Source organism: Bos javanicus, chromosome 4, assembly GCF_032452875.1.
Source record: "Bos javanicus breed banteng chromosome 4, ARS-OSU_banteng_1.0, whole genome shotgun sequence".
Lineage (NCBI taxonomy): Eukaryota > Metazoa > Chordata > Mammalia > Artiodactyla > Bovidae > Bos > Bos javanicus.
In genome coordinates, this window is record NC_083871.1 from 10,359,754 (window position 1) to 10,386,074 (window position 26,321).

The 26,321-nt window shown below is 43.8% G+C and overlaps 2 protein-coding genes across 4 annotated transcripts in view; one reads left to right on the forward strand and one right to left on the reverse strand.

Annotated features, from left to right (window-relative positions):
- The first annotated feature begins 404 nt into the window (after window positions 1-404).
- Window positions 405-16,769, forward strand: GATAD1 (GATA zinc finger domain containing 1). 3 transcript variants are annotated; one of them, XM_061413423.1, is made up of 5 exons: window positions 405-751; window positions 1,493-1,618; window positions 3,608-3,667; window positions 5,343-5,526; window positions 13,085-16,769. In XM_061413423.1, exons 1-5 carry the CDS (start codon window positions 494-496, stop codon window positions 13,183-13,185), a joined length of 729 nt encoding a protein of 242 aa, XP_061269407.1. In that variant the 5' UTR covers window positions 405-493; the 3' UTR covers window positions 13,186-16,769. The 3 variants fall into 3 exon arrangements, with proteins under 3 accessions (XP_061269407.1, XP_061269406.1, XP_061269408.1); XM_061413422.1 differs by lacking the exon at window positions 13,085-16,769 and adding an exon at window positions 7,482-12,458; XM_061413424.1 differs by lacking the exons at window positions 1,493-1,618; window positions 13,085-16,769 and adding an exon at window positions 7,482-12,458.
- An 8,454-nt stretch (window positions 16,770-25,223) lies between these two features.
- Window positions 25,224-26,321, reverse strand: part of PEX1 (peroxisomal biogenesis factor 1) — an 81,737-nt gene continuing 80,639 nt past the window's right edge. The window contains exon 24 of the mRNA XM_061413425.1: window positions 25,224-25,713. Within this exon, the coding sequence (XP_061269409.1) occupies window positions 25,629-25,713 (85 nt within the window). The 3' untranslated portion in view covers window positions 25,224-25,628. The remainder of the gene's footprint in view (window positions 25,714-26,321) is intronic.

The window sequence follows — 26,321 nt, forward strand, 5'->3', positions numbered from 1 at the left end:
TATTTTATAAGTCAATCGTAGGCCTAAAAGGCCGAAAAGCGCGTGAACCTCCCCGCAGTCCCGGTAATTCCGGGCAAGGCACTTCCGGTCAGGCGGGCGACCAGTGTACGGCCCCGCCCATCACCGGAAGCCTCCGAAGGCCGAGGCAAGGGTGTCCTCCCAGGCCCCGCCCCGCCCCGCCCCGCCCATCACCGGAAGCCCCCTAAGGACGAGGCAAGGCTGTCCTCCCAGGCCCCGCCCCGCCTCGCCCCGCCCCGCCTCGCCTCTTGGCGCCTCGGGCTGCCGAGCGTGGAGCTGGCTGTGGAGCGGGCGGAACCGGCTTCCTGCCTCCAGGGGGCGGCGGCCGCGGCCCGGTCTCGGCTTGGGCAGCTCGGCGCCGCGCCCGCGCCGCTCTTCTGTCAGTGGGAGTGGCGGGCCGGCCCGCGGGCCGCCGAGGTCGGCGGTCGCCATTCCCGTGTCGCTGCGCCCGCGGGGGCCGCCCGAGCCGGCCACCATGCCGCTGGGCCTGAAGCCCACCTGCAGCGTCTGCAAGACCACGTCGTCCTCCATGTGGAAGAAGGGCCCGCAGGGGGAGATCCTCTGCCACCACTGCACAGGCCGGGGCGGCGCAGGCGGCGGGGGCTCCTGCCCGGGGGCGGCCGGCGGCACAGGGGGCGGCGGCGGCGGCACAGGGGGTGGCTTCGGCGCCGCGACCTTCGCCAGCACCTCGGCCGCCCCTCCGCAGAGCAACGGGGGCGGGGGCGGCAAGCAGGTGAGCCCCTGCGGCCCCTCCCGCGGGCGGAGGCCGACGCGGCGCGGGCCGGGCGGCGCCCTCCGGGCAAACTGGGCCGGGCCGCCCCCTCCCGTCCGCGACAGGAAGGTCGTCGTTGGTTTGACCCCTTCTCAGCCCCTTTTCTCATGAGAAGTTTAAAGTCTAGAGAAGCAAGAAGAGGAAAAACCCCTCAGAAATCCCTCCCCTGTGATACTTTTGGTAGCACCCGGACATCTGAGGGTACTTACGTACGTTACGTACAGGGTCACGGCTACTGGGCCTCTTTGTTAATAAAGTTTTCTTTGTCATAATGTCATGTTATTAAGATTATCAGGTCATTTTCAGTAGTAACATAAGTGTTACACGGCAGGAGGTGGCATACCACACCCATTCTCTGGCTTAGGAGAGTTGAGTTTTTAAGGAATTTTGTGTTATAAACGCAACCGATGAATGGTCTTACCTTGGCGTAGACTGACTCCTCTTGCTGCCCTTTGCCCTTTTACAAGTAGTTAACACGTTTTTTGGAGTCTCTGGAGATGTTTGCCTGTGGCTCTCCCTTTTTAAATTAAGCCAGTTCGTTTGATTATTACCCAGCATGAAAAGAAAAGTTGCACTCTTAATTTATTTGTAAATGTTCGTTTAAAGTGCATACTCTGGGATCCTTGTAAGATGGTTGTATCAGGACAGCAACCTTTCTACACTTTTTATTTCTCTTTTTTTTGTTCTTTGTTTATGTAACAGAGTAAGCAGGAAATTCACAGGAGGTCCGCTCGGCTCAGAAACACTAAATACAAATCTGCTCCAGCTGCTGAAAAGAAAGTTTCCACTAAAGGGAAAGGGAGAAGACATATTTTTAAATTAAAAAATGTAAGATGATTGTGGACAGTGTCTTGTACTGTAATTGTGGCATTGTGTGTAGTGTGACCAACCACCGCCTTCATCTCTCACCACTGAACTTGGACTCTGCGCTTGGCAGCTCTTCTGTAGCCTTCTGGGGACTGATCCAGGCTTTCAGAAAGGGAAGGAGCTCTTTTAGGAGCCTTACTGTTTTATAAAGTTAACGATATCCTCTTTTCCTTGTTTTAGTTTTTTATCCCCCCTGGGGAACATAAAACATGATTCTAAAAGAAACCTAAATCTTGAGCACATTTTATTGGGTTCTCTATGCAAAAGATGAGATGGAGTTACAGTTCTTGGTGTGGGCATGGCATTTTTTTTCTTTTCCATAAAGCTTTAAGTAAATAATAACACTGGAATTCATTCAGTTCCGTATTTGCTTGTTATATGGCCCCCCAAAAATGTTTCTTACTGATTTATAGTGATCAACTTGATGAATATGAATCAAAAGTGTTACTAAATCTTCTTTATCTCTTCTTTTATAAGAAAGTAGATCGTTGAAAAGTTTGTGCTGGGGTAACTGAAAGCTTTTGATTTTGTAAATACAAGGGACAGTGGTCAAACACACTGGGCAAAGCATTCGATACTGTTTTTTGTTTTTTTTTTAAACCTCAATATGGTTCTCTGCTTTCAGACCAGAAATGCTTCACTCACCAGTAAAGGCATTTTCTGAAGCTCGGTGTATTCATTTAAAAACCTCAGAGAGGTCTTGCGTTATATCCTTGTGCAGATTGTGGATTCTTTTTCTTGAGAGTGCTAAGTCGCTTCAGTCATGTCTTTTTCAGTATGCAGATTGAAAATGAAAGTCATGTAAACCCCTCCAGTATTTAAGCAAAGGTGAGGGGGAACCCAGGACACCAAGATCTGTAATTTTGACAATATCCAAAAGTGTTTTTATATGACCTTGCTGCTGCTGCTAAGTCGCTTCAGTCGTGTCCGACTCTGTGCAGCCCCATAGATGGCAGCCCACCAGGCTCCCCCGTCCCTGGGATTCTCCAGGCAAGAACACTGGAGTGGGTTGCCATTTCCTTCTCCAATGCATGAAAGTGAAAGGTGAAAGTGAAGTCACTCAGTCGTGTCTGACCCTCAGCGACCCCATGGACTGCAGCCGTCCAGGCTCCTCCGTTCATGGGATTTTCCAGGCAAGAGTACTGGAGTGGGGTGCCATTGTTGCTTCTAATTTATTAGGATTTTAATAAATTTGTTTTCTAAAATGTGATTATTGACTAGACAAAATATGTGAATACTTGATTATAGTTTTCCTCTTATGTATGGTGGAATATGTTTTCTGAAAGTATTTTAATATCGATTTCTCTGGCAACCACTTTCTTCAAGGATGATATCAAGACATATTTGGGAAGCCCTAGTTACTGTGTTGTGGCATAAAAGTGTGTATTATAGCTTAAGAAGGAATTTCGATGGTGATTGGTGGCAAATGACCAGCAACTCCCAAGAAAGCCTCCTTTGGCCTTGGTTCAGACTTGTTAGAAAACTAGTTCTGATGATATTATCATAGCTATAGTTAAGTTGAGATGGAAAATGTCTTTGAAGAGACTTGTTTGTTATTTCCACCTCTGTCATGCTCAGGCCATTAAAGCCACAGATACTTTTTAAAACTAGATTGTTACGTGCAATAATGCTCTGAGAAGGGTTCTGTTAGGTCTCAGCCACATAATCAGGAGCTTGTCCTTTGATTCTCAGCAATTTTTAAGCTAAAGGTAACGGAAATAACAGCAGAAATATTCAGACCATGCTTTGTTGCAATGTTCAGAAGATTTTTATTTTTTTTAACACTGCAGTTCTTGTCACCAAACAACTTTAGTGTTTCTCAGATTACAGAACTCATATGTGGCTGGAAAAATGCCTATACACACCACACACACATACACATACACACTACACACACACCCACACACATACAATGAATGTGCTAATATTTTTACTTCTGTTTTTTCATAGCCCATCAAAGCTCCTGAGTCCGTTTCCACCATAATCACTGCAGAATCAATCTTCTACAAGGTGAGCATCAGAGTTATTGAAGGAAGATTTGAATGTATTGTGTTTTTGTTGTTGTTTAGTCACTTATCCAACTCTGTTGTGACGACTGTAACCTGCCACGCTCTGCCCATGAGATTTCCGAGGCAAGAGTACTGGAGTGGTTTGCTACATGCTCCTCTACTGGGTCTTCCCACCCGGGACTGAACCTCCATCTCTGGCAATGCAGGTGGATTCTTTACCCCTGAGCCACCTGGAAAGCATACTGCTACTGCTAAGTCACTTCAGTCGTGTCCGACTCTGTGCGACCCCATAGACGGCAGCCCACCAGGCTCCTCTGTCCTTGGGATTCTCCAGGCAAGAACACTGGAGTGGGTTGCCATTTCCTTCTCCAATGCATGAAAGTGAAAAGTGAAAGTGAAGTCGCTCAGTTGTGTCCTACTCTTAGCAACCCCATGGACTGCAGCCTACCAGGCTCCTCCATCCATGGGATTTTCCAGGCAAGAGTACTGGAGTGGGGTGCCATTGCCTTCTCTGCCTGGAAGGCATAATGTGGTACTAAAATATCGGGTTAGTCTAAAGGTCTTCGCTACTCTCTATAAGGTGCGACTGTGTTTTTTGTTCCTTTCTAAGCTCTTTTCCCCCATACATGGCTATTATGTAACATCCAGAGCTGAGTGGGGAGAGGAAGTTGCCTATGGAAATACTATATGAAGATTTTAAGTATTTTTTAATGTAGATTATGGGAATTGTTTTTAAAATCCAAATGTGTGGTGTGGAGCCAGGGCAACGAGCCATCCTAGTCAACCTGACAACACTGACGGCTAAGGAGGGAGAGGAGAGATTTGGACAAATAGAGGATGGAGCCTGACACAGAGATGGGAGTGGGCACAGAGGTTCAAAAATGCCTTCAAGAAGTGAGAGGAGAAGGGCAGTAGTGGGGACTGGCTGCTCCTGGAAACCCATGGTGAGGGGGAGAGGTGAAGTTGTCTTGATAAAAGCACTGCTTTTCAGGACTGTACAGAGATAGACTCCTGAGCTGGTGTAGGCGCCTCGGCTGCAGTGCTGCCTTAGGGAGCTTTTAGCAAGTCACTTAACTTTGTCCAGTGCAGTGGTTCTGGCAAAAAAAAGTAGGGATTGTACTATTGTGATATAAAATTATTTTTGTAAACAAATGTTTTCTCCAGCTGCAAGTCATCATGTGTATGTGAAGTTTTTTTCATTCAAAATTGAAACAACTTTAGGGACTTCCCTGGGGGTTCATTGATTGAGAATCTGCCTTCCAGTGCAAGGGACTCAGGTTTGATCCCTGATCAGGGAAATAAGACCCCATACGCCTAGGGGCAGCTAAGCCAGTGAGCCACAGTTAGAGAGCCCATGTGCTGCAACTGCTGAGGCCACACACCACCATAAGAAGCCCTTTGGCTGCAACAAGAGAGCCTGTGCACCACAGCTGGAGAAAGCCCACAGGCCCCAGTGAGGAGTGCACAGCAGCCAAACCCCAGCACAGCCAAAGACAGAAAAAAGAAACAGCTTTGGAATTGGCATCAATCACAACCGTGTAAATGTCAACGCATCAGACCATCTCAGAGACCTTCTGTTGACCGCTTGGAAACTTTTCATATTAAGGAAGTTTCAGTTTGCACCTGTAGTGGTGTTCTGTTTTTTTAAATATAGGCTTATCTTCTGTTTCTCCCAGGGAGTCTATTACCAGATTGGAGATGTTGTTTCTGTAATCGATGAACAAGATGGAAAACCCTACTACGCTCAGATCAGAGGTTTTGTCCAGGACCAGTACTGTGAGAAGAGTGCCGCGCTGACGTGGCTCATCCCCACCCTCGCTAGCCCCAGGGACCAGTTCGACCCTGCGTCCTACATCGTGGGTGAGTGAGACAGGGACAGACAGGTTCTTGAACCTGTTTATTTTCCGTTATTACGGGAAACTGTATTCATCTGCTCGGGCCGCCATGACAAAATACAATAAACTGAATGGGCTAAACAACAGAATTTTTCTGTCTCACAGTTCTGGAGGCTGCAAGTCCAGGATCGAGGTGCTGTCAGGGTCGGTTTCTGGTGTGAGCTCTCTTCCTGGCTTGTGGACAGCCACTTTTTTGGTTGTGTCCTCACATGAGCTTTCCTCTGTGTGCGTGCACACTTAGCATCTCTTCCTCTTCTTATAAGGTCACCAATTCTATAGGATAAGCGCTGCATCCTTACAACTTCATTTACCCTTAATTACCTCTCTAAATGCCCTCTCTCCACATGTTACCACATTAGGGATTAGGATTCAACATATGAATTTGGGGGCATACAATTCAGTCCATAACAAAGAAGCATAAGTACAAAAAAGATAATTTTACAGAAAATATGAAATTTTATAAAGCTGGGGTTTGAGGCTATCAATTATTTTGAGTTATGGGGCAGCATGCACCTACTAAAAAGCTGTGTGGATAAGATTTTTCTGGGTGACCCAGGGTTAAACTCTATTAAAAGAATTTATTGCTCAAGAACTATATTATTTAGGTAACATACAAAAAGTTACTTAAAAATAATTTGTAGAGGAACTGTCATGGTTATGTTTCAACATCTTACACATTCTCAACATGTGTTCCTCTACGTATCACACACGTCATCCTGGACCATTTGTAACCTGTTATATTATTGGTGGTGGTTGAAATGGCAGCCACCGTACTCATTGATTTCAAGGCTGACCAAAGAATTGATTCTTGATATAGACTCACAAGAAGAAGTTGTTGATAAATAGAATTTTGAAAGTGTTTAGAGTTTTAAAATTACCCCCAAACTTTTCAGCCTTTCTGCAATGAGCATACATTACTTTTTCATTCTAAGAAAAAACACAAAAGGTATTTTTCCGAGAGAATGGAAGGACAAATAAAGTATCACTGTTATTCTCACCTGCGTGTCAAGTAATGACACATGGCCAAGTCTTCTGCTTGTAAGTACATAGAAGAATGAACTTTTATATACCTGTCCCATCAGATCCGATTGTCAGCAGAGGCAGCAATGTGCCTGAACCACCTCTTGGGCTTCTCTCTCACCTCCTCTTCCTAATGTTCTGAAGGAGACCATATATCATAAAGTTTCAGAGCCCAGACTCTGGAACTAGACTGTCTGGGTTCATAGGACCGCCACTTACTAGCTGTGTGATCTCAGGTAGTTTCCTCCATCTCTCTTTCCCTCATGTAAAATGGAAATAATCATAATACCAAACTCAGAGGGTTGCTGTGAGGATTCAAAGCATTGATGTATCTGTCAAGTATTTAGATCAATGTTGACGTATAGTAGCAGAGAAGGAAATGGCACCCCACTCCAGTACTCCTGCCTGGAAAATCCCGTGGATGGAGGAACCTGGTGAGCTACAGCCCATGGGGTTGCTGAGAGTCTGACATGACTGAGAGACTTCACTTTCACTTTTCACTTTCATGCATTGGAGAAGGAAATGGCAATCCACTCCAGTATTCTTGCCTGGAGAATCCCAGGGACAGGGGAGCCTGGTGGCCTGCCGTCTATGGGGTCACACAGAGTCGGACACGACTCAGGTGACTTAGCAGCAGCAGCAGACATATAGTAGACATTATATAAGGCTAAATATCACTTTTAGAATCCTTTCTATATTGAGTTATATTTTGGAGAGAATGCTATCTTCCTTAAGCAGTTAAAAGCAGAAAAAAATGATAGGCAGTAACTTCAAAATAATATATATTTCAAGGACTAATGTCAGGTTAGCACCAGACCAGTTTCTCGTAGTGTTTAGGAATTTTAATTTTTATGAAAATGATACATATCTTCAAAAATGTAAATGGTGGCTCCCTTCCAGGACCAGAGGAGGATCTTCCAAGGAAGATGGAATACTTGGAATTTGTCTGTCATGCACCTTCTGAATATTTCAAGTCACGTTCATCACCATTTCCCACAGTTCCCACCAGACCAGAGAAGGGCTATATATGGACTCATGTTGGACCTACTCCTGCAATAACTATAAAGGAAACAGTTGCCAACCATTTATAGTTTAAAAAGTAAACCTGGATTTCCAGTTCCCTTGTATCTGTACCACTGTAAGACATGCCACATGTTTCTTTAATGAAATTCTTGGATGGAAAAATGACTAAAGTAATCACTAGCTTGTTTATTACTAGTCACTTAGAAAATTAGGTAGAAAAGAATTAAATATATTTTGAAATGAAGTATTACATACACATTAAGTGTGTATATCCTCCCAGGCAAATACTGTCATTTCCAGGGAGACTATTAGGAACAGGTAGTGTCTATTTTTCTCCTTAATTTATTTCTAGAAACTCATAAAATGGATTGTATTTTTCTATAAGAATAAAATATTAATTTAGATATAAATTTCTAACCAAGGGCTAAATCAAGTAAAATATAGCTGTGATCCACAATATCTCTCACAGTATCTCTTAAAAAAGCTTTATTTTATTATCTAGAAAATATATTAACAAACTGTTGACTGCTTTATTAAGGAAAGTGACTGGTGGATGATTTTTATTAGCCCAGGCTTTTAAAAACTTTCCTCTAATTCTTCTGTAGTAGGGAGAAATTCAGAATCATTTGGTTGATTTTAATAGAGCTGCTCTTCACTGCTCTGACCTACCTTCTCAGTCGGAATGAGGCTTCATCAAAATGTTAGCCTTATATTGTGGACAGTTAGCTTCACTGAACACACAGGAATATGCTGTGTAGGCACCCCAGAGCAGTAGTTTCTTGACCGCACCTAGGACTAACATTGGGCAGCCATAAAAATGATTAACAGGTCATTAGCATTGATATCTTTTAGGATTTGAAATAGCTCAACTGGAATCCCATCACCTCCACTAGCTTTGTTCATAGTGATGTTTCCTAAGGCTCATTTGACTTCACATTCCAGGATGTCTGGCTCTAGGTGAGTGATAACACCATCATAATTATCTGAGTCATGAAGATCTTTTTTGTATAGCTCTTCTGTGTATTCTTGCCACCTCTTCTTGATATCTTCTGCTTCTGTTTGGTCCATACCATTTCTGTCCTTTATTGTGCCCATCTTTGCATGAAAATTTCCCTTGGTATCTCTGATTTTCTTGAAGAGATCTCTAGTCTTTCCCATTCTATTGTTTTCCTCTATTTCTTTGCATTGATCACTGAGGAAGGCTTTCTTATCTCTCCTTGCTATTCTTTGGAACTCTGCATTCAAATGGGTTTATCTTTCCTTTTCTCCTTTGCCTTTCACTTCTCTTCTTTTCATAGCTGTTTGTAAGGCTTCCTCAGACAGCCATTATGCCTTTTTGCATTTCTTTTTTTTTTTTAATTTTTTTTATTTTGCATTTCTTTTTCTTGAGGATGGTCTTGATCCCTTTCTCATGTACAATGTCACGAACCTCTGTCCATAGTTCTTCAGGCACTCTATCAGATCTAATCCCTTGAATCTATTTGTCACTTTCACTATATAGTTGTAAGGTGTTTGATTTACATCATACCTGAATAGTCTAGCAGTTTTCCCTAGTTTCTTCAATTTAAATCTGAATTTGGTATTAAGGAGTTCATGATCTGAGCAGCTCCTGGTCTTGTTTTTGCTGACTGTATAGAGCTGCTCCATCTTTGGCTGCAAAGAACGTAATCAGTCTGATTTTTCAGTATTGACCATCTGGTGTTGTCCATGTGTAGAGTCTTCTTTTGTGTTGTTGGAAGAGGCTGTTTGCTATGACCAGTGCGTTCTCTTGGCAAAACTCTGTTAGCCTTTGCCCTGCTTCATTCTGTACTTCAAGGCCAAATTTGCCCATTAACTCCAGGTATTTCTTGACTTCCTGCTTTTGCATTCCAGTCTCCTATAATGAAAAGGATGTCTTTTGGGTGTTAGTTCTAGAAGGTCTTGTAGGTCTTCATAGAACTGTTCAACTTCAGCTTCTTCAGCATTATTGGTTGGGGCATAGACTTGGATTACTGTGATATTGAATGGTTTGCTTTGGAAACGAACAGAGATCATTCTGTCGTTTTTGAGATTGCATCCAAGTACTGCATTTCAGACTCTTGTTGACTATGATGGCTACTCCATTTCTTCTAAGGGATTCTTGCCCACAGTAGTAGACATAATGATCATCTGAGTTAAATTCACCATTTCCAGTCCATTTTAGTTTGCTGACATTCCTAAAATTTCGATGTTCACTCTTGCCATCCCTGTTTGACCACTTCCAATTTGCCTTGATTCATGGACCTAACATTCCAGGTTCCTATGCAGTATTGCTGTTTACAGCATCGGACCTTGCTTCTGTCACCAGTCATATCCACAGCTGGGTGGTGTTTTGCTTTGGCTCCGTCTCTTCATTCTTTCTGGAGTTATTTCTCCACTGTTCTCCAGTAGCATATTGGGCACCAACCAACCCAGGGAGTTCATCTTTCAGTGTCCTATCTTTTTGCCTTTTCATACTGTTCGTGAGGTTTTCAAGGCAAGAATACTGAAGTGGTTTGCCATTCCCTTCTCCAGTGGACCACGTTTTGTCAGAACCTTCGACCATGATCAGTAAATTTGGAAAACTCAGCAGTGGCCACAGGACTGGAAAAGGTCAGTTTTCATTCCAAACCCAATAAAAGGAAATCCCAAAGAATACTCAAACTACCGTGCAATTGCACTTATCTCACATACTAGCAAAGTAATGCTCAAAATTCTCCAAGCCTAGCTTCAACAGTACGTGAACCGTGAACTTCCACATGTTAAAGCTGGATTTAGAAAAGGTGGAGGAACCAGAGATCAAATTACCAACATCCGCTGGATCATCAAAAAAGCAAGAGAGTTCCAGAAAAACATCTACTTACGCTTTATTGACTATGCCAAGGCCTTTGACTGTGTGGATCACAACAAACTGGAAAATTCTTCTAGAGATGGAAATACCAGACCACCTGACCTGCCTCTTGAGAAACCTATATGCAGGTCAGGAAGCAACAGTTAGAACTGGACATGAAACAACATACTGGTTCCAAATAGGAAAAGGAGTACATCAAGGCTGTCTATTGTCACCCTGCTTATTTAACTTATATGCAGAGTACATCATGAGAAACACCGGGCTGGAAGAAGCACAAGCTGGAATCAAGATTGCCTGGAGAAATATCAATATCCTCAGATATGCAGATGCCACCACCCTTATGGCAGAAAGTGAAGAAGAGCTAAAGAGCCTCTTGATGAAAGAGGAAAGTGAAAAAGTTGGCTTAAAGCTCAACATTCAGAAAACTAAGATCATGGTATCCGGTCCTATCACTTCATGGGAAATAGATGGGGAACCAATAAAAACAGTGACAGATTTTATTTTTGGGGGCTCCAAAATCACTGCAGATGGTGACTCAGCCATGAAATTAAAAGACGCTTGCTCCTTGGAATAAAAGTTATGAGCAACCTAGACAGCATATTAAAAAACATAGACATTATTTTGCCAACAAAGGTCCATCTAGTCAAAGCTATGGTTTTTCCAGTGGTCATGTATGGATGTGAGAGTTGGACTATAAAGAAAGCTGAGCGCAGAAGAATTGATGCTTTTGAACTGTGGTGTTGGAGAAGACTCTTGAGAGTCCCTTGGACTGCAAGGAGAGCCAACCAGTCCGTCCTAAAGGAGATCAGTCCTGGGTGTTCATTGGAAGGACTGATTGCTGAAGCTGAAACTCCAATACTTTGGCCACTTGATGCAAAGAACTGACTCATTTGAAAGGAGCCTGATACTGGGAAAGATTGAAGGTGGGAAGACAATGGGATTCCAGAGGATGAGATGGTTGGATGGCATCACCGACTCAATGGACATGAGTTTGAGTAAACTCTGGGATTTGGTGGTGGACAGGGAAGTCTGGTGGAGAAGGCAATGGCACCCCACTCTAGTACTCTTGCCTAGAAAATCCCAGGACGGGGGAGCTTGGTGGGCTGCCGTCTATGCAGTCGCACAGAGTCAGACACAACTGAAGTGACGCAGCAGCAGCAGCAGGGAGGTCTGGCGTGCTGCAGTCCATGTGGTCACAAACAGTTGGACACGTTACAAAGAGTCAGACACGTTGCAAAGATTCAGACGCGACTGAGCGACTGAGCATTGGTATCTGAAAACAAGTCCACCCCAAAGTTAAAGCCATCTGCTGTGGATTCATCATAACAGGCCTAAAACAGTGTTTGAGATTTAGAAGGTCAGGCACAGGAATTCTAGTCAGGATTCAGGGACAGATTTTACTTCAAGGGCAGGTCAGCTGCGTCAGGGAGCAACAGCTTCAAAGTGGGAGAAAGTGGGGCTTACATGTACTTGCCTCCTCTCCTCTTCTGAGCTGACCATTATTTCCCAACCCCAGGAAAATTTACCAGAATCTAATTTAATTACAGTGATTTTGAATTGTAGCAGTTTTAACTGTTACCATTTTTATACACAGTTATGGTTTATTAGTTGGACGCAAGTTATGATTTGTATATTCTGGATACATAGCTGTATGTTATAATCTCTTTTCACAAAAGTTGTTGTAAAATTGATTGTAAATACCATTGTAAATAACTAAATGCTAGTATTCAGAGTTGTGGATTAAAATGTATTTTTCCCAATATATTTACTTTGAATTTGTCTCATTCATTTGTTTCATGTAAATAAGGGTTTTCCACCCCAAAATGGTGTAAGTAGAAGACACTAGTGTTGTAGTACTCGTGATTTGGTTGACAGATTTGTCATCAATATGTTATAGATATTAGGATACTCAAAGAATGACTGATCAATAAAATGAATACAAAGTAAGGTATTTATTAAATGAAATATTTTTAAACCAGTGAATAAACTGACCATTTGTTTATAAATTGGTGGATACTTGTGTAGTATCTTTTAGAATTAAGATTGAATTTTCATTTGCCTCCTTAGCAAACACCAGTGGCTCCTCTTACTCACAGTGTAGATCTGTGTCTCTCACCCTATAATGGAAGGTCTGTGCCGATGTGGCCCGCAGACCGTGTTCCCAGCCCCGTCGCCGAGGGGCTGAGAGACGAATGCAGGCTCCAATTTGTCCTTGCTCTCCTTCCACGCCCATCTTCCTCCAGGCTGCCTGCCCTGGTGATGTTAGAGCCCAGCCCAGACACAGAAGCAGAAGCCTTACACAGGCTGTCGAGCGGGCTCCAGTCGTTGTGTGAGGTAATACTTCTGCAGTAGGTTCTTACCTTCGTACGTGGCTCTGTAAATCCTGATACAGTTACGGAGACAGTGAAGGATAAAGCAAAGAACTGCTGTTTTTCATTACAACTATTTAGAATTCCTGGCCTTTTTAAAAAAATAACTGTACATGTATTATTTTGGTAAATTTCTTTTAATTGAAAAGTAATGAAAGATGTCACAAAGGGAAAGATGAACACATTGGGCTATTAACATTTTTAATTCCTAACAATGTGGATATAAAACTTAAAAAAAACTCTCTTTTTCTTTTTTCTTCAAGAAGTGGGAATCATGAACCATTATTTCTCACTGAACATGACAGACTGGCTTGAAGTAATTACTCAATTACAGACAGCAGCTCCAATCAGCCTCAGCTTCTAGTGACATCATCGCTAGATGATGGAATTTGGAATTCCTCTCACTTCTGTGTTCCACCTGTTGTGGAAGGGAGCAAGTATGACAAAAACACCTGTACCTTCAGTACTTCTCACCCTGGATAGGAAAGGTGCAAGTTAAAAAGACCATCACTTTAAAGAACGAAGGTGCTGTTGGGGAAATAGACAGTTTGAAAAAACTCTGAATTCAGACGTCTTCTCCAAAAAGGTAGTAGAGAAAGAAAACACTCTTGACTGAGGGTTAAATTAGAACGCGCTGCTCCATCACAGGCATTTGGCTAAGGTCGCAAAAACAGAGGTCGCACAAAGACCCTTTTGTGCGGCCAGGCAGGTACAGTCACTGTATACATGTTCTCAGATAAACAGTAAGTGGTCCTCCGAGAATGGCACAGCAGCGTTGGTCACATGCGGCTCTTGCTAAATTTCCCTGGTGACTGGGGCGACCACCTCCGTTAGCTAATTGACTTTCTGAGGGTTGAAAGGGGCAAGCATGTCTGTGTGACAGGAAGACTTGAGCAGTTTGGGGCACGAAAGTGTGGCTCCTACTCTCCCCAGAAACTGGAGGATGGGGTGCCCTGGCCTGACAGTTACAGGTCAAAGGCATGGCTCCGAGGGCCCTGAGAGCGCAAACCTGACTAAGGCTTATTTAGTTTCTTAAAAATACATTTCAAAGAGTGTGAGAAAATACAAGTTTTCTCAGACCTAAAGGAAAATCTCTTGCCTTACTTTCAACAGAATTAAGCGTCTTATTTTAAATTCCTGTTTGTCCTTAACAGTGCCCTAAATTTGGACGAGGGAGACGTGGGCAGCCTCGTGACTCGGGTCTCACAGTGGGGCTGCATTTAGGACATGTTGGCGTCTGTCAGGGTTTCAAAATGGCGGCCACGTCAGGGCTGGGGAGAGGCCCAGGGCTGCGGCCCACCGTCCGCTCACCCGGGACCCTGGGGACCCTCACCATACTTCGTAGTCCTCATGCTTGTGGCTTTATTAACAGGACTAAGAGGTTCTGAACTACAAAGGCCAACACCGTCATCTCTCGCTGAAGGAAAATTCATTTTCTATCCGTTCCCCTCCATAGTCACTTGCCAGTACTTTTGTACTTAGCAAATTCACAAATATCACACTCGGATTATCCACGTTTTATATTTTAAGACTTCCATGGATTTTGAGCGTGTTTTTAGATTCCTTGTCCTCCCCCGAATTTATACCAGTGAATCAGGAGCACGTTACAATCCCCTGTGGAGGTTTAACAGCTAAAAACAAAAAAATACAAAATGAAAAAGGAAACCCTGCTGGGAAGTTCTTGCAAGCAACTAAGTAAATCAGTGTCTGTGGGCGTGAGACTGGGACCCCGTTAGGTTGCAAAGAATCTAGTAAAATTTAAGAAAAGCCAAAAAAATGTTTACAGTTCCAGCGGTGAGAACCACTTCTCAGGCTAGTTCTCTCTGTATATAAAATGCAGCTGATAAAGACTTCAGTTTCTACATCTGCTTTGGGGTAATTGAGGAAGCTCATCAAAGGCCTGTTTATACCAGTTAGCTTTGTTAAAAGTAACCAGTCCCCTTTCAGGGAACCCTATATACACTGAGCACTCTATACTACACTGCAGCTCAGCTGTGGCTCGTTTACCTGACCCTAGAGCTCGGGGCTTGCTCGCCTCCTAATGAAGCCCCCTGACCAATCAGGCTGTTTCCACATAGCCTCTAAGGCTGATGAAGCTCCTGCCAGGCATTTGGGAGGAGGCTGTGCTACTGGGAGGTCCTGAGCTTCCTGAGTCCGTGGGTTGTTTTCCCTTGACCAAAGGACCCCCAAATCATTACTAAGTTGCTTGAGTTTTGTCACTCGACAGTTTTGGTGAGGATACGGGTCCTGACAACTCATTGGAAAAGACCCTGATGTTGGGAAAGATCAAGGGCAGAAGGAGAAGGGGGTGTCAGAGGATGAGATGGCTCTATGGAATCCATGATGCAAAGAACATGAACCTGGGCAAACTCCAGGGTATGCTGAGGGACAGGGAGGCCTGGCTTGCTTCAGTCCATGGGGTGGCAAAGAGTCAGACACAACTGGGCGACTGAACAGCAACAACGTGGGTCCTGAAGACGGCTGCTGGGGATGCCAGGGGCTCCCAAACTGTGGCGAAGGGAGCCCGGAAGCCCCTGATTTCACTGCCTCTTTGCCACTCTCCAGGCTGCTCTTAGTTTGCCTTCTGAGCTCTTCAAGTTTGTCTGGATCCTTCCTGGAGGACAACTGGAGTGTGAGAAACTCCAGGTCTCGGGGGCAACAGCACTGGACTCTGCGACCAGCCTGTTCCACAAGGTGAGCACTTCGGGGAGGCCCTGCCAGGTCCTTGCCCCTAGCCTTGCTCTGTGATTGGTTCTTTCTGGGGCACCTGAGGGGGCACCTGTGGGTCCCATCTGAGATGACCTTGGGTAACAAAGGCAGAAGGGACGCTCAACCTGGGTGCCCCACTGGGAAGGGCCACCCGGCAAGACCTTGAGCCAGGTGGGGGGTTCTGCAGGTCCCGGGTGCAGACGCTGTTCTGGTGGGCAGGAGAAGGTCTGGATTCCCGAGGAGCTGCCCTGGAGAGGACGGCTCTGGGGTGGCCGCAGCCCAGCCTGAGGCTCAGCTGAGTGGGGCACTCGGTGGTGGATGACTGCTTTCTCTTTGGTTGAGCCTGTGAGCAGAGGCCACGCTCGGGGCCGTGCCCCCCAGCCCCTTGGCTCCCTGCCCCCCTCCCCTCCTGCCCACAGGTGCCCACGGGTGCAGGCGAGCTGATGCACACACACACAGGCGGGGGCTGCCCTCTCCTCACCCCTCTCCTGCCCCTTCTCCCCCCACAGCCAGCACGCTGGCCTTGCCATCAGTATCAGTGCCTGTAACTCTGAAGGACGGGTGCAGACTGGCCTGTCTTGGGTTCACATGTGCTGTCATTTGATGTATTCGGGCTAGTTTTTGTTTTTTACTGTATACTTAGAGTAATAAAGTCACACAGCAATTAAAAAAAAGACAGCCAGAAACACTAAGTCTGGTTGAATTGGGATCATTTCAACAAGGAATAGTAATGGGAACCCATCAACCTAAAGGAAGCAAGATGGCAACTGTGAGGAGACTCGCGAAGCCTCAAGGTAAGTCCAAAGTGTAAACTGTTGTGGGACTTGCGGAAGTAAGTGGAGATAAGAAGTATCAGGTGGTTTCACCAGCTGGCACAATCTTGAGTAGATCGGCACAACTCAAAATATTTAAAGTCATTAGTGTCCACCACTGTAAAAGAAATCTCAGAAAAAAACCACAGATCTGTTACTAGTGGAAAGTGCGAAGCCAGCACGGCAAAGTCGGCGGGCGGAGCTGGTAGAGCTCTGGCTGCCTAAGACCCCTGTGCTGTGGTAAGCTGGTCACGAGTGGGCTGGACTGACGCCTGTCACCTGCCAGGCTCAAGAAATTTTCCATGGAACTAACAAGGTGCACTGTGGAACAACTCACGATTTGAGAGACCCAGTTCAGTTCAGTCGCTCAGCCGTGTCCAACTCTTTGCGACCCCATGAATCGCAGCACGCCAGGCCTCCCTGTCCATCACCAACTCCCGGACTTCACTGAGACTCACGTCCATTGAGTCAGCGATGCCATCCAGGCATCTCATCCTCTCTCGTCCCCTTCTCCTCCTGCCCCCAATCCCTCCTAGCATCAGGGTCTTTTCCAGTGAGTCAACTCTTCACATGAGGTGGCCAAAGTACTGGAGTTTCAGCTTCAGCATCATTCCCTCCAAAGAAATCCCAGGGCTGATGTCCCTCAGAATGGACTGGTTGGATCTCCAGGTGTAGCTAAAGAAGTGGAGTCCTCAGTCTCAGAGAACTGAGCTCACCACCTCCCAGCACACCTGCCTGATCTCCCAAAGAACTGTGGCCCAGAGGCTGTAGGCACATGAATGACAGTATCTTACAGGACAGCCTAGAGCTGCAGTGGCTGTCATGGGGAGCCTCCCCGCTGCACAGAAGGCTTCATTTAAGAAGGGCGATGGAAAGCAGTGGTCCCCAAACAGAATGTGAGAGTTAACTTGTTTACTTTAAAAAATATTTTTAAACTGAGGCATAACTGACACACATTAGTTTCAGGCGTACAGCATCAGCGATTCGGCTTTTGTACACATCACAAAATGATCACCACAGTAAGTCTATTAGTATGTCACCATACATAGTTACAAACTTTTCTTGTGAGGAAAAGTTTTAAGATTTAACAACTTGTCAGATGTACCATGCAGTGTTATCATTACAGCCACTGTGCTGTGGGCATCATACCCCACGACTGACAGCTGGAAGTTTGTGCCTTTTGACTTTATCCATTTCGCCCCCTCTTCACGCCCTGTCGCCACCAATTCATTCTTTGTATATGAGGCTGTGTTTTTATTACTATTTTTTTAGATTCTCCACATAAGTGAAACTGTATGGTTTTACTTAGCATAATGCCCTCAAGGTCCATCTGTCTTGCTGCAAATTACAAGATTTAAGTCTTTTTAGTTATTTAAATCTTTTCATAAGGCTGGTTCATTCTGTGCACACGTACTGCCATTTCTTTATGCATTCACCCATCAATGGACACAGGTTGTTTCCACAACTGGGCTCTTGTAAATAATGCTGCAGTGAACACGGCGGTGCTTGTATATTTTTGAATGAGTGTTTCTTGTTCTCTCTGGACAAAGACCCAGAAATGGGAATGCTGCATCGTACGGTAGTTCCGTTTTTAGCTTTTTCAGAAGCCCTTACACTGTTTTCTGTGGCGGCTGGATGCATTTACATTTCCATCCGCAGAGCACAAGGGCTCCATTTTCTCCACACCCTTGCCAGCATTTTTCTTTTCTTGTGCTTCTGATAACAGCCATTCTAACAGATGTGAGTGGTCATCTGGTCGTGTCTTTGATTTGCATTGCCCTGATCTGTGATGTTGAGCATCCTTCCGTGTACCTGTTGGCCATCTGTATGTCTTCTTTGAAAAAAATGTCCAGGTCCTCGGCTCATTTTCTAGACTATTTCATTATTTTTGCTGTCGAGTTGAATGAGTTCTTAGTATGTTTTGGATATTAACCCCTTATCAGAAATATTATTTGCAAATATCGTCTGACCCTGGTACTTTACCTTTTCATCTTGCTGGTGTTTATTTTTTTACCTTTTCATCTTGCTGGTGTTTATTTTTTTACCTTTCCATCTTGCTGGTGTTTATTTTTTTACCTTTCCATCTTGCTGGTGTTTATTTTTTTACCTTTCCATCTTGCTGGTGTTTATTTTTTTACCTTTCCATCTTGCTGGTGTTTATTTTTGCTTTTGTTGCCTTTGCTTATGGTTTTAATTCAAAAAAGTTGTCACCGGGACCTGTGTCAAGGAGATCACCCACTATTTCTTCTAGGAGTTTTATGATTTCGGGTCTTGCATTTCAGTCTTTAATCCACTTTGAGTTAAACTTTGTGTGTGGTGTAAGATAATGTTCCAGTTCCATTTGTTTGCGTGTGGCTGTCCAGTTTTCCCCAGTACCATTTATTGAAGATACTGTCCTTTCACTATGGCATGTTCTTGGCTTTGTCGTAAATTGACCATAAATATGTGGGTTTGTTTCTGGGCTCTCTGTTAGGTTCCATTGATCTATATGTCTGTCTTTATGGCAGTACCATTACTGTTTTGATTACTATATTATAGTTTTAAATCAGAGAGTATGATGCCTCCAGATAAGTTTAAGATCCTTTGGTTCTTTGAAGTCTTTTGTGGTTTCATATAAGTTATAGGATTGCTTGTTCTACTTCTGTGAAAAATGCCATTGGAATTTTGATAGGGATTGCATTGAATGTGTAGATTGCTTTGGTTATAGTCTTCATGCACTCTATCAGATCTACTTCCTTGAATCTATTTGTCACTTCCACTGTATAATCATAAGGGATTTCATTTAGGTCATACCTGAATGACCTAGTGGTTTTCCCTACTTGCATCAATTTAGGTCTGAATTTTGCAATAAGGAACGCATGATCTGAGCCACAGACAGTTCCCAAGTCTTCTTTTAGCTGACTGCATAGAGCTTCTCCATCTTCAGCTGCAAAGAACAGAATCAGTCTGATTTCAGTGTTAACCATCTGCTGATGTCCAGGGACAGAGCTGTTTCTTGTGTTGGTGGAAGATGGTGTTTCCTATGACCAGTGCGTTTTCTTGGCAAACTGTTCTCCATTTTGTACGCCAAGGCCAAACTTGCCTATTATTCCAGGTATCTCTTGACTTCCTACTTTTGCATTCCAGTCCCCTGTAATGAAAAGAACATCTTTTTTGGTGTTAGTTCTAGAAGGTCTTGCAGGTCTTCATAGAACAGTTCAACTTCAGCGTCTTTGGCATTGGTGGTTGGGGCACAGACGATTACTGTGACACTGAATGGTTTGCCTTGGAAACGAACTGAGATCATTCTTTTTTTTTTCATTCTGTCGTTTTTGAGATTACACACATGTACTGCATTTCAGACTCTCCTTGTTGATTATGATGGCTAATCCATTTCTTCTAAGGGATTCTTGCCCACAGTAGTAGATATAATGGTCATTTGAGTTAAATTCACCCATTCCAGTCCATTTTATTTCACTGATTCCTAAAATGTTGATGTTCGGCCTTGGCATCTTCAGTTTGACCTCTTCTAATTTGCCTTGATTCATGGAACTAAGATTCCAGGTTCCTATGCAATATTGTTTTTTAGAGCATCGGACTTGACTTTCACCATCACACATCCACAAGCGGGCGTTGTTTCTGCCTTGGCTCAGCCTCTTCATTCCTTCTGGAGCTGTTTCTCTGCTCTTCCCAGTAGCATATTGGCCTGTTGGCCACCTACCAACCTGGGGGGTTCGTCTTTCAGTGTCGAATCTTTTTGATTCAGTTAATAATAATATATCCATTGTTTTGCAGATTATTTTCCCATATAGGTTATTACATAGTATTGAGTTGCGTTCTCTGTGCTGTGGTATCTGCTATACCATAGATCCTTGTTTATTATATATTTTATATATAATAGTATATATGTTAACCCTAAATTCCTAATTTATTCCTCCCCCCTTTCCCTCTTGATAACCATAAGTTTTTTGTTTTCTAAGTCTGTGACTCTTTTCATAAATAAGTTCATTTGCATCACATTTTTAGATTCCACATATAAGTGATATCATATGATATTTATCTTTGACTTATTTTGCTTTCTATGATAATCTCTAGGTCCATCAGTTCAGTTCAGTTGCTCAGTCGTATCCAACTCTGCGACCCCATGGACTGCAGCACGCCAGGCTTCCCTCCATCGCCAACACCTAGAGCTTACTCAAACTCACGTCCATCAAGTTGGTGATGCCATCCAACCATCTCATCCTCTGTCGTCCCCTTCTCCTCCCGCCTTCAACCTTTCCCAGCATCAGGGTCTTTTCCAATGAGTCAGTTCTTCTCATCAAGTGGCCAAAGTATTGGAGTTTCAGCTTCAACATCAGTCCTTCCAATGAACACCCAGGACTGATCCTTAGGATGGACTTGTTGGATCTCCTTGCAGTCCAAGGGACACTCAGGAGTCTCCTTCAACACCACAGTTCAAAAGCATTAATTCTTCTGTGCTCAGCTTTCTTTATAGTTCAACTCTCACATCCATACATGACCACTGGAAAAACCATAGCCTTGTATGGATGTGAGAGTTGGACTGTGAAGAAGGCTGAGTGCCAAAGAATTGATGCTTTTGAACTGTGGTGTTGGAGAAGACTCTTGAGAGTCCCTTGGACTGCAAGGAGATCCAACCAGTCCATTCTGAAGATCAGCCCTGGGATTTCTTTGGAAGGAATGATGCTAAAGCAGAAACTCCAGTACTTTGGCCACCTCATGTGAAGAGTTGACTCATTGGAAAAGACTCTGATGCTGGGAGGGATTGGGGGCAGGAGGAGAAGGGGACGACAGAGGATGAGATGGCTGAATGGCATCACTGACTCAATGGACATGAGTCTGAGAGAACTCCAGGAGTTGGTGATGGACAGGGAGGCCTGGCATGTTGCGATTCATGGGGTCGCAAAGAGTCGGACATGACTGAGTGAGTGAGCGACTGAACTGAACTGACTAGACAGACCTTTGTTGGCAAAGCAATGTCTCTGCTTTTGAATATGCTGTCTAGGTTGGTCATAACTCTTCTTCCATCATGTTGCTAGAAATGCCATTGTCTTATTCTTTTTTATAGCTGAGTGATATTCCTCTGTATGTATATATCACACCTGCTTTATCCATTGCTCTGTTGATAGACATTTAGGTTGCTTCCTTTCTTGGCTGTTGTAAATAGTGCTGCAATGAACATTGAGGGACATGTATCTTTTTGAAGTATGGTTTTCTCCAGATATAGCCCAGGCATGGGATTGCTAGATCATATGGTAGTTCTATTTTTAGTTTTTTAAGGAACTTCCATACTGTTCTCTGTAGTGGCTGTACCAATTCATTCCCACTAACAGCGTAAAAGGGTTCTCTTTTAATTTTATTTTTGCATATGCTGTTAGAGAATGTTCTCATTTCATTCTATTACACATAGCTGTCCCATTTTCCAACACCACTTATTGAAAACACTGTCTTTTATCTGTTGTATGTTCTTGCCTCCTTTGTCATAGAGCAGGTGACCATAAGTGTGTGGGTTTATCTCTGGGCTTCCTATTCTGTTCCATTGATCTATATTTTTGTTTTTGTGCCAAATTCTGGCACAAAAACAGGAGTCTGATCCCATAGTTTACTGGATGGCATTATTCGTTCACAGCCATTTTAGATCTCTTATGAAAAAGTTAGGTATTTGTCAGTAAGCATTTAACAGGAGGCTTCTTGTGTGCTGTTTGGATCTGTCATGAATCCTCTGTTCCTTATTAATTCCTGCATATTCAGGGATTAAGAGGGGTGGCAAACCGCTCCCGGCTGAGGAATGCATGCATTTCCTTCATTAGTTTTACCATAAGGTGATAAGTAACTATTTACGATCCTCTTCCTTTTTATGAACCATACAGTAAAAGTGATTATTTACAACCCTCTCTCTTTGATATGTATTGCCTTATGTTTCCTTGATAAATTGTAAGTCTGGCTTTTGATCTTTATCTTTGCTGAATGAAGCTACCTTGTAAGACAGCGTATATACCCACACTGTGTTGAATAAAACACCCTTGTTCCATCAGAGCTTGGGTCCCCGTGTCCTTCTCTCTCTCTCTTTCCAGCTAATTCTCTGGAGTGTAGAAACGCGTTGTGCTCTCCCGCCCAGGCTTCTAAGACCCTCTCCAGAAGGCGCGCTATGACTTCACCCCCCCAGAGAGTGCCCAGTGCCTTCATGAGCGATGCAAGCCCTGTATCAAGGGCTTTATTGGTTTTCTGCATAAACCAAGGAATATCAGCCTTTTTTATTTTTACTTTCTTATCGTCGACTCTGGACCACCAGGTTCCGGTCCATTAAAGGACCTCAACAGGTATTGATTGGAAGAGTTGAATTCCTGGTGGGATGTGGACACATGGAAGAAACTGGAGTCCCTTTTACCCCCAGCCTTTTGAAATCTTGCTTGATAGTGGCCCAGCCGGTGTCCCTTGCTTGAATACCCAATACTCTATCTGCATGGGATCAGCCTTGTAAAAGGAAGCTCCTTCTATTGTCCTGTCCCTACATGCCCCAGGGAGACAACAATAAGTCAGTGTAGAAGGAGGAGGCTCAGACAAGAACTATGTATTTTTCTTTTTTATGCAAAATCTAAAGAATATATTTGGAGGTAGAGACCTTGGGTGCTAGGCTAAGAAGGACTCCTGTCTGACTCTTTGTGACCCTATGGACTACAGCCTGCCAGGCCCCTCTGTCCATGGGATTCTCCAGGCAAGAATACTGGAGTGGGTAGCCATGTGCTCCTCCAGGGGATCTTCCTAATCCAGGGATCAAACCCTAGTCTCTTAGGTCTCCTGCATTTGCAGGCAGATGCTTTGCTGCTAGAGCAACCTGGGAAGCCAGGTTCAGTCAGTTCAGTCGCTCAGTCGTGTCCGACTCTTTGTGACCCCATGGACTGCAGCATGCCAGGCCTCCCTGTCCATCACCAACTCCCGGAGTTTACCCAAACTCATGTCCATTGAGTCAGTGATGCCATCCAACCATCTCATCCTCTGTCGTCCCCTTCTCCTCCCACCTTCAATCTTTCCCAGCATCAGGGTCTTTTCAAATGAGTCAGTTCTTCACATTAGGTGCCCAAAGTATTAGTTTCAGCTTAAGCATTAGTCCTTCTAAGGAATATTCAGGGCTGATCACCTTTAGGATGGACTGGTTGGATCTCCTTGGAGTCCAAGGGACTCTCAAGAGTCTTCTCCAACACCACAGTCCAAAAGCATCAATTCCTTGATGCTCACCTTTCTTTATAGTCCAACTCTCACATCCATACATGACTACTGGGAAAACTATAGCTTTGACTAGACAGAACTTTGTTGACAAAGTAATGTCTCTGTATTTTTAATATGCTGTCTAGGTTGATTGTAACTTTTCTTCCAAGGAGCAAGCATCTTTTAATTTCATGACTGCAGTCACCATATGCAGTGATGGGACCAGAGGCCATGATCTTAGTTTTCTGAACTAAGCCAACTTTAAGCTTTAAGCCAACTTTTTCACTCTCCTCTTTCACTTTCATCAAGAGGCTCTTTAGTTCTTCTTCACTTTCTGCCATAACGGTGGTGTCATCTGCATTATCTGAGATTACTGATGTTTCTCCCGGCAATCTGGATTCCAGCTTGTGCTTCTTCCAGCCCAGCATTTCTTTCACGGACTCACCACACACTCTCACACTATTACACTATGCCTTACGGCATTTGCTCCTGATCACAAAACTCACTTTATAGTGAATTCCCTAGACTGAACGTAAATTCCCCTCACCCGGAAACAGCTAGGCTTCTGGGGAGATAACTGACTGTGAGGTTGGAGTTGCTTTCTGCAAGATGCAGTACACAGTATACGTACTGTGAACCAGTGCCCGTGGCCTTAATAGAAGGCGCTAAGGAGCTGGGAACCAAAGTGCGAGGGAGAATGACATGTCTCAGTTAATTCCTAGTGACTCAAACATCTTTGCTTGCCCTTCTTGTGATTCTGGGCTTTGTGGATTTAGAGGTAAGCAAAGGAGACATGCTTCTGGGAGGGGAACGTAGTGATGATTCCGGTGGTTTGAAAGGGGAGGATTTACAATGTTGGCTGAGTGAATACGAAGCTGATGCTATACAATGGGTGATGGGAGAAGAACAGCTGGAAGCTTCTGATACCGAGTGTGCATGGCTAATTTAATGGAGGACACCTGCAGTCTCAGGTCACCAGAGGCAAAGATGGAAACGACAGCTTAGACCACCCTACTTATAAAGGCCTCTAATCCACTAAATGTTAGCCGCTTGGTCGTGTCCTCCTCTTTGTGATGCTGGGTGGACTGTACCCCACCAGGCTTCTCTGTTCATGGGATTCTCCAGGCAAGAATACTGGAGTGGGGTGCCATTCACTTCTCCAGAGGTTTTTCTCCAAGCCAGGGATTGAACCCAGGTCTCCCACCTTGCAGGCAGATTCTTTATCAGCTGAGCCACCAGGGAAGCTTCTAATCCACTAACGTGAGGGCTGAAGTCAGAGGAACATGGAATAAATAATGGAAGAGAAATAAAACCTATCAGTCATGACCAAATGATTAGTTGCAAGAAGGGCAGTGGTTACAGCTGATAGATTTCTATTTGCTCTCTTATGTATTTATTTGCGTATTCTACTGACCTTTCTCCTTTCCCCTTACCACATTATGCTATACAGCTTGTGTTGATGGTAGTGACATTACAATTTATTCATAGATCACAGCATGGCAGGATAGGTCTGTCATGGAGCTGGCGGGGAGGACTGCACATCATTCAAGCTCCTGGCCTTGCAGCTGCAGGTAGTGTGTTAGGGGACGGCATTTCACTTCTGATTCAAGGAACAACTCAGTTTACTTAAATTGTGTGCAAAGTCTACATTTTCAGATAAAAAGAACAGATCATTGGATCAGTAGATAACTGAATTTTTTATTTCCAAAATAATCAAGGTGCACAAAACTTATCAAATGAAAGAAAGATGTTGAATATGCAACCGTGAATTCTAAGAAATGTATTTAATTACATTCTCTCTTCTTCAAAGGAGAAAAAAAATCAGTTATTCCATGTGGCCAATCTTATTTCAGTAAGAATTTACATATATAGGAAATAAAATACAGAATCTGTTATAAATATCTCAATTTATTTTAAAGTATTACTGTCAAATAATCCTGATCATTAGATAACAGGTTTACCAATCTTTGTTTTTATAGATTAACAAGTTAAATTAAAAAGACACGTACAGACACCATTTTCAGTGTTACAACACAGGGACAAACACCACATACACACACGTACGCAAAATCAGAAGCATATTTTATGCCAGGGTTACTTTCTGTCCAGGTCGAAACACTGTTCCACTTTGATTTTTTCTCTTCTTTGGATGTTGAAAGCTTTCATACCTTAAAAAAAAAAAAAAAAAAAGAGATAACATTTAATACTTATAAATGCTGAACTTACAAAACATAAACAATGGATTGCTGCAAACAAGTTTTTAAGAAACAAAAGACAGTTCTTATAAAAGTTCTTATAAGAGTTTTTAAAAGTTGAACACTACAACAGAAAAGGAACACAGAGGATGAACAGGCAAATTGGAAAAGAGAAAATACAGATGACAATGATCAACCACTATACTGTAATCAGAGAAATGTAAGATTTTAAGACGTATACAACTTTTCTCGAAATTGGCCAAGTTTCAGTTCAGTTCAGTCGCTCAGTCGTGTCCAACTCTTTGCGACCCCATGAACTGCAGCACGCCAGGCCTCCCTGTCCATCATCAACTCCCGGAGTTCACCCAAACTCATGTGCATCGAGTCGGTGATGCCATCCAATCATTTCATCCTCTGTCGTCCCCTTCTCCTCCTGCCCCCAGTCCCTCCCAGCATCAGGGTCTTTTCCAATGAGTCAAGTCTTCGCACGAGGTGGCCAAGTTTAGAGAGAGACTAAAATACTTAACATTAGGGTAAGGTGAAGCTGGTACTATAACTATATTGCTATTGCTACATACATT

What these genes read in the sequence shown, in the direction of transcription:
- GATAD1 (XM_061413422.1), top strand. Translation starts at nt 494, where the DNA reads ATGCCGCTGGGCCTGAAGCCCACCTGCAGCGTCTGCAAGACCACGTCG. An exon ending in GGGGCGGGGGCGGCAAGCAG is followed by an intron (nt 752 to 1,492) that starts GTGAGCCCCTGC and finishes TTTATGTAACAG; the next exon opens with AGTAAGCAGGAAATTCACAG. An exon ending in ATATTTTTAAATTAAAAAAT is followed by an intron (nt 1,619 to 3,607) that starts GTAAGATGATTG and finishes GTTTTTTCATAG; the next exon opens with CCCATCAAAGCTCCTGAGTC.